General features: G+C 39.1%; 1 protein-coding gene across 2 annotated transcripts; it reads right to left on the bottom strand.

Moving 5' to 3' along the window:
- Window positions 1–218: 218 nt before the first annotated feature.
- On the bottom strand, window positions 219–12,871 carry COPS8 (COP9 signalosome subunit 8). Of its 2 annotated transcripts, XM_082055052.1 has the most exons (8): window positions 12,714–12,871; window positions 9,310–9,380; window positions 7,448–7,496; window positions 5,786–5,918; window positions 4,697–4,804; window positions 4,186–4,248; window positions 2,976–3,017; window positions 219–1,689 (listed from the first exon to the last, which is right to left on the bottom strand). In XM_082055052.1, exons 1-8 carry the CDS (start codon window positions 12,789–12,791, stop codon window positions 1,610–1,612), a joined length of 624 nt encoding a protein of 207 aa, XP_081911178.1. In that variant the 5' UTR covers window positions 12,792–12,871; the 3' UTR covers window positions 219–1,609. The 2 variants fall into 2 exon arrangements, with proteins under 2 accessions (XP_081911178.1, XP_081911179.1); XM_082055053.1 differs by lacking the exon at window positions 2,976–3,017.
- Between the last annotated feature and the right edge of the window lie 799 nt (window positions 12,872–13,670).

Raw genomic sequence — 13,670 nt, 5'->3', positions numbered from 1 at the left:
TTTTAGAAGACATCTGAAGAGTACCAGTGTTTTTTTTTTTTAATATAAAACCATACAACTGCTGCACACAAAGATGTTTAGAATACCTGTCTAGGAATAATGTATTGAATTAATCTTTTAACTAACCCTATACAAATTAGACCAGTAGGAATATATTAAAAAACTAGCCAAACCAGAACTGTGCTCTAAGGAAAATGAAAGAAATCAAGTACACAAGGTCAGTGTAAACATGTTCTTTAATATCACTGAAGATAAATTTAGAAATCCAAGTCTCAGGTGGGTTTCAAATAAATAATCATTTTGAGTAAGTGTTTACATATAAAGGGAGCTCTCGAAGCAGCAGTGCACAGTTTATAATTCCTCCCTGCTAACACACCTCCAACAAGAGAATGTACAGTAGGTAGTGCACACTGGAAAAAACAATCACAACATATAGCACACTCGCCATCTTCGATGAAACCACTGAATGTGATGTTGAAAATAGGGGAGAGTAAATGAAGATATGCACTGCCCTTTAAAGCATCACTATTTTCCAATAGCCTTTTTACCAGCACAATACAGATAAGAAGCTTGGGAATACCAGTCATCTTTCTGCTTCTAAAATCCATTCTCAGCTCAAAGATTACCACAGCAGTGCTCTTGTACAGAAAATGTATTACTCAAACCAACATTGCAGCGTAACATATCATCCCCATCCCAATCGGTCTCTATTGAGGGACAGCTACTTTAATTTTTAAATTCCTCTCCAATAACTGCATAAGTAAACCAGAAAGCTTATAGACAGGTAAGAGTAGTTGTTTCTTTTAGATCTTGGCCCAGTGTACTGAAAAGAACCAAGACAGGATAGACCTCAAGAAACTGTATGGTTACCCAGCAAAATATCTGGTGTTCCACATCACTTAAATAAAACCTTTCAAAAGTAAAAATTCTTCAAAGTGGAGATTTGCCTTTCTTAAATCACTCCAATTATTCTCCTGTAAAAATATGCCCAATGCGAAGCTTCAAGTGAAAACAAGAAGATTTAACAACTCAGAAAGACCAACAAGAAAAAAGATCATTTCTAAACATGCCAGAAATATACTTGCAAAAGAGTTGCTGTAAATTGTTTTCTTATTTAAGTTACTGTTTCATCAAAACATTTTCTCTCTGCAGATACAGGTAGGATAGTCTTCCACTATTTGTACTTCAGTTCAACATGCAATTGATCTGTGATAAGCACTGCGGAACTCACCATAGAAGCACATAACCTACTAGCATAAATTCCTCAACAGTTAACCTGCTTCATTACTCTTCTTTTTTCCTTCTCCATTTCTAATATACCTGAAAAAAGTTCTGCCTCTCTCTGCTACGAGACAATAATAAAAAAAAACAACTTACTACATAATACTGCTGTGTACCTACTGAATAAATATTACAGAGTTAAAGGATTGTTTTAATTGCTAGCTTGGCTTTGGCAAAACACAAATTGGGATAGCATACACTGTATACTTCACACATTTGAGTAGGGGATGCTGCAACATTTAACAGATAAAAATAAAATAAATCTTAGATTTCTAGAACTGTCAGTACACAGGATTCCCAGGGTGTTCTGGACACAGGAGCAAGGTAATCAGTTTTCAAGGAAAGCCACGTAGTCAGTCAATCTGGCCAACTGCTGTTCATTTGGAATTGGTGGAACTGGAGCAGGTTCTACAAAGACAGAACAAATTATCATTAATGAAACTGGGAAAGCAAATCCATCCACAATACCATCCATCACATGAGTAAGGAAAAAAATTAAATGCAGACTGTTAAACAGCCTTATGGTGGTGTATCTTGACTGTATCCCCTACACATGCAGCTTTAGCTGACATTACTTTTCTGTTATCTGCAACATTAAGTAGGCCAAGAATTACTAACAGTAAAGATAGCTGCAACACGTTCCAGTTGCCAACAGTCTCCAATTTTTTTTTTTTTTTTTTTTTTTTTGCATATGCTGCAGTCTGAATTATGAAGACTGACAGTACTTGCACTTAACAAAAAAGCTCCTGGAGCTCTGTAGTTGCTCATTTCCTTACTAGCTGCCATACTGAAGATACCAAATCTATTGCATTATCTAACAAAACACAGTACCACATGGGATGCAGGAAAATGCAGTGCACATACCAAGCTAACCCGAGACTACAGTTTAACAGTAGGCTGGAAGTGCCTAAAGATAAGCTAGGAATTAAAAATCAGAAGTTAAAAGTAGCAGGAAAATTTGCATTTACACTCCCTGAAGAGTTAACTATATCCTGAATGCTGGTCTGTTAAAGTAGTCATACTGCTTAGAGCTGCAAGTATGTGACAGAGGAGGCCAACAATCAAAATAATGTTTTCAAAAAGCAAGACCCCAGCTCTTGAAATTGGCTTGGAATCAAACCTGTAAATATAAGACACTTTTCACGACTGTGTTAGACACAGCAAGTCAGTAATTCAGATCTGCTGTCACTACCTCACAATCAGAGACAACACTGTTTTGAGAATCAGCATGATGTAACGTATTACACCTCAATCTACAGTTGAGCTCTGAGGAAAATCAGAAGATTTCTTGCTTCTACAGGGAAGACTTCACAAGTCGCACATGACACAAAAAGCAACAAAACCTACTCAGAGTAGTTTCTTTGAGAAGAAACTGCCTGTAAGACAGAAGTTTTCACCAAAATCCTTTGTTTTACAGGGGCTGCCCAACCCTGCTTTGGAATCTGCTCCCTGCTTCAGCTATGGAAGTGAGAATCTTAGACACTCCTTAAAATGTGAGGGTAAGAGAAGACAGAAGGAGAAACATGTTTACATAGCACTTGATTGGGGTTTGGCTTTTTTTTTTTGAGGGGTGAATGATGACATTCACCTGTCTAGGATCCAATTCTTATTTTGTGGCACTGGTAAAATTGTGTTTATATTAATCATCTAAGTTTTAAAAACATGCAAGTAGATTATAGATAAACAAGAAGTACCTGATGAATTAATAAATCTGTTAAAGGAAGCTTCCAGCACACCTGAAGAAAAACACAGTAGGTATTAGCCCACTGGGCCAATTTTAAACAGTTCTATACATCAAGCCAAAACTAGATTAAAAGGTAATAAAAATTAAGCCTGTTCATTTACCTTGTTTTACTTCATAGCTAAAAAGCAGAATATCCAAGGCTTAGCCAGCTAGACACACAGCTTCAAAACAGATCACAACCTCCTGCCTCTTTCTTTTGCCTCTAAAATAGTTCTTGTACTTGCTTTTGGAAAAGAACCACATGTAACTAACTCTTAGTACTTTGCACTGCATATTTTGCAACCAGTTCATGAAAAAAAATGATCACATGCAAAAGCTCAGGACTCTGGTTATGTGCCTTGCGGGATAAATTTCAACACCTTGCCTGGCATTTGTTTATTATAGTTCTGGGCTCTGAACACCTAAAAATTCTGCCCATACAAACAATATATTTTTGTTAGCCTAATAGATGTTGCCCTTTTAGATATGCTATGGTTTGGCTCCTTCCAGAGCTGCACCGTGAAGTTTAAGAGCAGTAACGTCATCTCTACCTTTGTAGCTTAACATCTATTTTTGCCTCAGTCAGCCATGGGTACTGCTTTAGCAAAAAAAAAAAAAAAAAACACCAAACTCAAGCATTTTTGCAGGCTGAGCTTTACAGGAACAAATATTCTGTTAACATCGTGACAGTGAAGAAAAGAGCCCACGGAGTAAGTTTTAAAAAGCAAACAAAATTATACCAACAATTTGAGCTCTTGAGAACACAAAGATCTGCTACATCCCTGTCCAAAGAAGTTCTACTCTTGAAAAAATCTCTGGTGCAAAATGGTATATTTTTACTCATCTTTATTAGATTAAGATGTCATTTGAGGTCATCCAACTTATGTTGCACTGAGTCAGAGCCAGAAGGAGGAGGAGCAGGAGAAATCACGGCATATCCTGCCTGCTTTTGTTTAACAAAGTCAATTTGAGGATATAGTTTAATCCAAATTACTTATAACCCCAAATCAAACCCACTACTTTGTACTTCCTACATTTTATAAACATCACAGGTTTTACAGCAGCTTAAGCCCTCATAAAAATACCTAAAATAATATTGTGCAAAATTCTAATTAAAAGCTAACACTTAATTACAAGAAAATGCAAAACTCAATGTTTAATGAAATAATAGCTCCACCTACCTGGCTTTTTAGGCATTACCATACGAGTAGAAAAGTCTGCTTGCCAGCCCTGTTCTAATACACCTGAAAAGGCATTTTTACATTTGTAAGAACAAATATTTTACATAATTGCTAAAAATGCAAAGTAAAGATGCACATTAAGACCAGTAAAAAACCACCTTATTACACTGCCTATATATCAAAACTCTAAGACATTTTTTGTAAGCATATAGACATTTAGTTCAACAAATAAACTCAAAGAAAAGATAGCACACAAAACTTCAGTCTTCCACCACTGCTAATTGCTTTTACACTTCCACATATAGAAGGAGAGAATAACCACTAGTAACTAGTGGCCAATAATAAAATTGAACACTTATCCAGAACCACAACATTTCTCTCTACTCACTGACATACCACTTCTCTTTATAACATTTTCAGAATTGCATACATGTTTCTGTTTACCATCACTTACAGCTCTCTGATCTTAATCATCTGTAGAAAAACTACTCAATGAACAAATGCAATGTACCTTTCACAGCTTCTTCTACAGGAAGCCCGACAAAGGCTGCAAAATCATCTGCAACTATTGAGGTATATGCCTGAGAAACCAATCCAAAGGCTCGTCTCCTAGTTGCATCTAAGAAGAGATAAATACACTGTAAGCAGACAGTAGACTAATGCTGATAACTAGGAAATCTGAGAACATTTTTCCAATTCTAACACATTTGCAAAACCACCACTGCACTTAAAGCTTGCACTTCAGAAGTTTCATCTCCCTTCCCACAGTTCACTGAAGTATCACAGTCAACAGCTTGCTCTATGCCAGGAGAAAACCCCTCAGAGACCACATTTTACTTCCAGATGCAGTTTCCAGCACCTTGGGTACTACTACCAGTCTGTAAATCAACTTAGGAAACTGCTCTCAATGGTATTCTCCATTTGCAAGCAGCTTGTGTGTCAAATAGTTCCAAATCAGAAAAAAAAAAGAAAAATCATGGAAAACGCAAGTAGTTAAACTATTTGTGCACTTTTTTAACCACATCTGCTTTGATACCAAGGCATCTGCAAATCAGTTGTTTCTAAAGCTACACAGAATCTGTTATTACAAAATACTTCAGGTCTTTTAGCAGTCTGTAGTGCCCTCTAGTAGTAAAACTTTGCATGTTACTGTTGAGCAGTCTAGAACTAAAACATTTGTTTAAAGCCACATTTAAAAGAGAAACCCCTTCATAAGTGTCACAACATTCTGAAGTGCCAAGCCAAATTCCCTATATTACTGATTAAAAGTCTTGATAAAACTAGATAATGGTATATTTTCCTATTAGAGAAAAAAAACCACATGGTGCATAAAATTCCAATATGAAAGAACATACAATCCTAATTAATAAAAACACTTCCGTTTGTTTGTACAAGTTTTTTTTAAACAAGCTTTTTATTTACCCTTGATACCTAAAATCCTTTAAGTAAAACCTACAAAAATTTGGCAACAATCTTCCTGACCACTTCTGATTTTTCATAACTTGTCATTTCTCTACTTGTCTATTTGTTTTTTTGAGCACACAGAAATAACTTAAAGCAACATATAATGCCATGCTACCTACAGAAGCTCAGTTTGTACCTCTAAGAGCTTCCATGATTGGTTGAATAGTCTCAGACCACTGATGTGCACTGATTGTTGTGTAGATTCCTGGAAAGTCTCTCTGCCAGATTCTTTGTCCTACTGACCAAACCGCACCAAGTTCAGCATTTGCCTGGTGTGACCAAAAAAAAGCAAATCAAAACACATTTAATGCACAATGGTGTATTCTCCACAGTGACCATTCTGTATAAATCCACTTCCACTCCCTTTTCCCTTCACAGGAGTATATCACGATACCCATCATGAACAGACAAGCATTGGGAAATCTTGTTCTAGCAGGTAATGCTGCTGCAAGTTCCCTGATCCATCCTCTGCCAAAACTTTATCACCCACATAAGCACAGTCTGCACACATGTCAGTTTTACCAACCCAGGTAGACACACCAGCTAGAACAACCCTGGAGGACAATCTGCATGCAAGCTACTGCCTAGAGTTGCAAACAGGCAGGCACAGCTTATTTTCTGCTTAGAGAGATGTTTGCCTCTTCAGTAGAGGCTTTATAAAGTTCAGAGGCTATCATTTGTACAGTGAAAGCAATTTTCAAGTTGAAAGTCTTACAATCTTGACAATAAGTCACACTTAATATGGTGCCATGCTCACTACAACTGCTTTCCCACTATTGGTTTTAGGGGCTACTTGTACCATGTTACACATGATCATTTGGTCAACTGGGCTCAGAACAGCCTGTCAGAACAGGAACCAAATACCAAACTGGGTAAAACAGTAATACTTCCAATTGTAAGGAGAACTGATTTGTTTCTGAAGTTAAGACTCATTATTACTTGACTCAATTAGCAGAAAACTTTGCAACACATACACACAAGAAAATAATGATTGAGGTGTAACCTTCTCAACATAATTCATGCAATGAGTTTCCCCCACCAGGAATGCTTCACATGAAATGGAAGTTACACAAAAACTGCCTCATTATTCACAGAATACTGCTGTGCCACAAACACAGCAGGTTTCACAGAAAGGCCAAGTAAAATTTGGTTCAGATGACTATTGACTACACTGATTAACTTTTTTCTTGAAAGAGAAAATCATTTCAGAACAATCTGATAGGTCCCATCTTCACCATGAGGTTTCTTAGTACAAGACTACAGAACACTTGTTTCCTTGTAGAATGTATGATCTCAAACTGAAAACATAATGACAGTAAAGTCTGGAAGCATTTCTGGTATTGTATTTACCTAAAACCTCAAAATGCATCTTTGATCCAAATGCAGTGCAAACCAAAAACTGCCTACAGAAAATTAACCAGTTTGAAGATGTATCTTATCTGAAATCACTTCTCATTGCACAAAGTATTCTGCACCCTCATGTGGAACACACACCCATCCCAGAGTCAGATCCATTCCTTTCCTCCAGCTTACTACCCTTTATCATGAGGCCTTTGACTAAAAAGTCTACCGATTTCCTGAATTCTATGGCACCAGATTATTAGGGAAAGAAGAGGTAACAGATGAGCAGTGAGGAGATGTTGAAGAGCAACATGCCTCCTGCTGGGCAAGCGGTTCACAGCACAGAACAGAGCCCAAGGATACCTGCCAAGAAGAATCCTTGAGGGGGTAAAAGTCATTATTTCCAAGCTTATATAAAACTGTTTTAGTATCCAACGACATTTCACAAACTACTTACAGATTTGATAGCAGAAGGGATCCTTTTCCAAAGATATCTTGCATTATTCCTAAAAAAGATAAGTTAAAAATATTTCTCAGTACTGAAATGTTTGCTACAAGGAGACACCAATAAGTTTGTTTAGATGCTATAATTAACCATCTCAGTGCTTTAAAATATTCCTTCTATGTCTACTGAAGCAGAAAAACAAAGTTACCCTCAAGCAGACAACATGACTGCCATAATACAAACTGCCTCACTTAACACAGTTTCGAAAAGGTTTTTCACTTCTCTACCCTAGGTAGCATTTCACAGAAGTTAGTTTTGTAGTTTTATTTTTAGAATAGCTGCATCTTTGATGAACACAAATACTAACATTTAATCATGTCAGAAGTTATTCAGACCAGTGGTCTCCAAACACTGATCATGCATTTCTAGCAGAAAAACATTTTTGAGCATGTGCCCCCAGTATTTGTACATGTATTTACAACTTATAAACCTGTACTACTGTACTAATATATTATGTACATTATAAAGCACAGAAATATAGGAGTTAATTATTAAATAAACACAATTTAAAGATATTTTTATATTATTTATTAATAGTACAAAAGTACTTATATACCCACAATACACTTTACATACTAAAGATTTAGACTGTTTTGTACATGCTTTTCCCAACCCAGCTCTGCCACATTTTCTGGAGATTTGGACATATTGAAATATTAAGCCATTAAACTTTAGAGCACAGAAATCTTAAAACTGAAATAGTTACAAATATTCTCCGAAATATTTAAAATGCAAAATAGAGAAAAAAGACACTCTGCTTTTCATTAAGTACAACTGTCAAACCTCAAATTAATTTGAACCAAGATTATCTGCATTAAACCCAATACTCAGTATCAGCATTCAGGGAACTTATCCTGAAAGAATATACACCAACAACACAAGAAAACACTCAAATCTTCAAATCCCCACACAAATGCTTACTTTGGTTTGATAATCAAACATGGCAGTGCCAATTATTCAGCCTGAATAATTGATCAACATTTCTGAATAAAACCCTAAACACAGTGAATCAAGTTCACATGGGGACACAGTAATAATCCACCAGACCAAATTCAAAGGATTACAGCTTCATGCAGATTTAGCTCATTCAGGCCAACAGTATCACTCATTCTTACCATGAACAGTTTAGAGTTATCCTGATGTAATTTACACACAAGGAACTGCAAGCAATCTTACTCAAAACAAACGCAGCCTTGAAAAATCAGAACACTGAAGTATTTCAACACTTTCCAAAGGAGACAATTTCACTATTTAAGGATTTTTCTTCCTAGAGCCAACCTGTTTTCCTACATTTCAAAAGGACTGGCAAGAGCAAACAAAGGTGAGTAATTTTTCTGAGAGAGCAAGGGGTGATCGTCTAGTCCAATCCCCCTGTTGGAGCAGGAACACTTAGGTGAGGCTATACATCAATGTGTCCAGGCGGGTTTTGAATGTCTCCAGAGTAGGAGACGCCACAACCCCCCTGGGCAGCCTGTTCCAGTGTCTGTTACCCTCACTGAGAAGAAGTTTCTTCTCAAATTTAAGTGGAACCTCTTGTGCTTCAGTTTGAACCCATTGCCCCTTGTCCTACCCTTCCAATCCCTAACATTCTGTGGTTCTGTGAAAGAGACTTAATTCACTGGGGCTTTTTGTTTGTTTGGGTTTTTGTTGGAGTTTTTGTTTAGTTGGTTTTGTTATTGTTTTTAAAAAACATAGCACTGCCTACATGCATTTTGTTAGTCACACAATCAATTACCAATATTCTGGCAACTACAGCTCCAGCTAATAGTGACAAATTCAGTATCTCAAGTTAAAGATTAATACAAACCACTTACATGTCATTATGCAACAGGTATAAAGCTAGAAGTTGGCCATAAACAAGGGGGGTTGCAATTCCTCCAGGGGCCTAAAAAACAAGTACAAAAATATGATTACATTTTTTAAGAGCAAGATAACTTACAAAATCCACCAGGTAGCCAAGTTTAATGAAATCTGAACATTCCAAGAGAGCTGATGTTTTTCACGCCACATAATACACCTGGAGAAACTGTCAGAATTGCAGTGTTATAGTAATACAGTTGTATCTCATGATAAAAAGTTAACTTGCGCATGCCAGTTTTACTTAGAAAGCTTTGTTTTGCTGCATTAATAAAGTAAGGTGACATTTTTCATTACTCTAATGTTCCAGCTTATGCTCACAAAAGTGGTAACCATTTTGCTTTACAATTCCACACAAACAACTGTTTTTAGGCACTCACAATTTCACCTACCTTGAGCTGAATTATCAGTTCAATTCAGGGCACCCCATCAGAGCAAAATTTCTTTACTCACTTGTACTACCTTTTTGAAAAATCCACTTAACACATTTCTGCAGGCCTCATAAATCATACAAGTAGAAAGGAAGAAAAAAAAAGAATTATGATAAAGTTATAAAATTTTGAAAGTCTATCATCATTTAAAAGCTGAAAAGATTTCCAATAAGGTTTTAGAATTTTATCAGAGGGTAGTGCAGCAAGCACTCACAGGAAGCCAATTACGCAGCTCTTTGATTTAATTACATATGTGATTTATAGGCTCATCTAAGCCAAAAGCAAGTGATTAGCTGTAGCACTGAGCAGATATCACCATCCCCAGCTACTCTTATACTGTCTCCAGGGCTCATCACCCACCTACATACACAAGAGTTTCTGCAACTGTTCCTTGGATCAAACCTATTAAAACAAAGCCAGGTCAACTAATACCTCCTGTTTAAACCATGTAAGTTCACCTTTGGTGTTTCTCTGTACTAAATAAAAGAAAAATCATTAGTTTATCTGACAGAAGACAAATGGAAGAGAAGAGAAAGCTAATTAGTACCAAAACAACTAGATTTACAATCCACAGTCTTACTGAAGGAAGCTCTGTGGCTGCATCTAGCCTGCAAAAAAAATTAGCCCTCATATCAGCTCATGATCTGAAACACGAGAGCTGTTAGCAGATAGTAGTGTGCCCACAAGAATCTTGATGTGGAAGTAGACGCACAGCAAATAACATACAGCAAATAACATACCAGCTTTCTCAAAGCATTTGGGAATGGTTTACCAGGGGTGCATTTGTTGCCATTAACCCTGGGAGACTCTGCTGACAGACAGAGCAGAAACCTTGAGCAGAGCGCAGTCTGAGTTCAGCAGCTTTACAACAACCCCCAGGGGCCACACACTCTGCAGCAGGGAAGTGAGGAGGATACGTTAAACTTCCTGAGATGGCCAGAGAAGCAAAGCCCAAAGCCTGACAAGCTCCAACCCCACCACTCTGCCCTAATATATACCTTAGTATGTTCCTTCAAGCCTGTGCTACTCTAAAGGATGGGAAAACATCTTCAAAGCAAGTACTAAACTGCTCCCAGCAGGAAAGGCAAGACACACTCAACACATGGTCCAAGGGTGCTCTTCTGCTCCTCTGTGCTCATGCGCCCATCACTTGATGCAGCAGGTAACTCATATTTCAGCACAGCAACTTCCTTCCAGCTCCATCACCCTCTTCTACAGAACACAGGGCACAGCAAGAAGCAGCAGCACTATGCTGGGGACATGAGAGGCACCTGGGCTCAGCACAGAAACATCAGCTGAAGCTTGATGATATACACCCATAAATAGAGACCCCCTACTTAACAATTACATTTTCCACTGAAAAGCTGTGTCATTTGTCAACATCAAAGTTCTGCTGTGGCAAGTGATCACATATTGGATCAACTTTCTCCCTTCAATTGCTAGGGCTGCAAGAACAACAAATCAGAATCACTAAAAGAGTGCATGAAAGAGGAAAATTCAAAATTTTCACTTATTTCAAATGGCTACAATGGGATGCACGAACATCACATTCAGAAAACCACTGAAAACTCTGCAAGACAAAAGAGGTTCCATATCTATCATCCAGAAAGAGCTTTCAGCATCAACATGGTGCCACTTAGATTTACCACAGGCTGTCACACTAACAGCACAACAGTTGGACTCAAAAACTCAACAAGCAATAAAATTTAGAACAGCACAGAGGAATCTTGCAGCATGAGCTTCCATAACCAGTGCACCACTGATCTAAAAGCAATTTCCCAAGCCTGGTTCAGTGCTCCACTCTCCTCATCAATATCTTCTTTTTCTCAACCACATGAAACACATGGAAACATACAAACTCCTCCCTTGCACACACACCCAACCTCTCCACTGAAAAGACCCTAATAATTATACTGAAATGCACTCATTTTGTCTGCAGCTTGCAAGGTTCTGAATGTGCTGGTTTGACTGAAAATGGGTTAATTTTCTGTATGCAGTTAGAAACCTTTCTTTTTCATAGCTAGCAGGCTCATTATTTGGACTTTGTTTGAGAACAAAAGATAACACAGAGCTAATGTTTTTAATTGCTCTGGTCTGAGAGCCAAGGACATTCTGAGCACTCTGCCCACAGATGTGAGGCATCAAAGAAGCAGGGCACAAATGGGGCAGAGCTTGACTGACATCCAGCCTGATCAATGAAAGTATTCCATCCCATTAGCATCATGCTTCAGATATAAGAGTGGGGCCTTCTGGTTTGCTCTTCTGCTTTTTGTTGCTATCAAGCTGGAGAAGTCTGGTTGGGACATTTAGCTCAGCCTTTTGCCATCCTGCAGAGGCCTTTGGGCTTTTCTGCCTTTTCCTCTCCTCTTCTCTGTCTGGGATTGCTTTTTAGAACCAGGTGTGGCTTGCTGGGACTGGCTGCTCAGTTGTGGACAAAGCTCAAGACGAATTGCCAAGGAACACCTTTTATTTCTATTATATATATACATTTACTAGTAGTGTATTAGTATTGTGTTATTTTATTAAATCGTGTTTATCTCAATCCAAGTTTCTCCCTTCTTTTTAATTCTTTCCCCTGTTGGGGGGGTGGGGGAGGGTGTGAGTGAACGGCTGTCGTGGTTGTATCCCCAGGTCGGGTTAAACGCCAACACCGACATGTTTTTTTGTCGCGGTTTTGTACAATGGGCAAGTTTAAGCACTGAGCCCTAACCAACCTCACAAACACGCACAGGCAGAGCCGTCAATAACCTTCCGTGCAGGACCAGGTTAGACTCCGAAACCAGAACTTTCAGGCAACAGCCTCTGACCCACCCGCCGCGGCTGGAGACGCCTGTACCGAACCCACGGGCGCTGCGAGCGGCCCCGGCCCCGCCGCAACACGCGGGGCCTCCGCCCGGCCCCCGCCACCCCCGGGCCCGTCCCCGCCGCACCTCGAGCTCCTGGGTCTCGCACTGCTCCAGAAGCTTCCTGAAGCTGAAGGAGTTCTCTGCCATCACCGCCACCGGCATCTTCGCCTCCTCCTGCCTGAACCGCCTCCCCAAAGGAGGCGGCCGCGACTCAACGTCACTTCCGTCCCGGGCAGTACGCACTTCCACCCATGGCCTAAGGTAGGCAGGCCTCTCTAGCCGCACCTTTATGCTGTGGAGGACTGCGGGGGCGTAGTCAATGCTGGGGGCGTGGCCAAGGGGCCCGTGGGCGGGGTTCTGGCCAGCACGTGTGTCAGACCCAAGGTTGCTTAAGGGACAGCTACATTATGCGTCTTTTCCCCCATTATTTCTGTGTGTTTGTGTGTAACAAACAGATTTATGTGTAGTTATTTATTTGTATATATCGCATATTGTTTGATGGGTAAGATATACACCCTATGGCCTTTATTACGCACTGCGTGTACAATATAATATAGCACACATCATGTGTAAATACATTACATAAAGTAGCACATGTGCCAGAATAGCGCATAATATGTTAAAAATGGCACATAACAGCAAATATGTTATTTTATAGGCAGGACCACCCCTTCACTGCAGCCTTTTGCAGCTCCAGTTCCAGAACTGGGACCCCCCTAGTCCTGCCTGCCTTTCCCGAGAATCAGGCTCAGGGGACCAATTTATGACTTCATCTTTTTTAAAAAATTATTTATCCCTGAAGGATGGGCTTTGAACATGTTTGCGGCACGGAGCACAGCACTGGTCAGAGGCACACTTGTGCATGAATCAGTGGAAAATGGCAGAATTGGCACCAGATCTTTGCAATTATTTGGGCTACAGCTGGAAACTCTTATTTTTTAGAGTAATATTAACCCGAGTGCCTTGTTTTCTGCAAACCCTTGCTTTCCAATAGAACAAATTTGCTTTCCTCCATCATCTATAGCTGCATTTGCCTTCAAT

Source organism: Streptopelia decaocto, assembly GCF_964273445.1.
Source record: "Streptopelia decaocto genome assembly, chromosome: 6".
NCBI lineage: Eukaryota > Metazoa > Chordata > Aves > Columbiformes > Columbidae > Streptopelia > Streptopelia decaocto.
The sequence above is the reverse complement of the archived record's forward strand: the minus strand, read 5'-3'. Positions and strand labels throughout refer to the sequence as shown.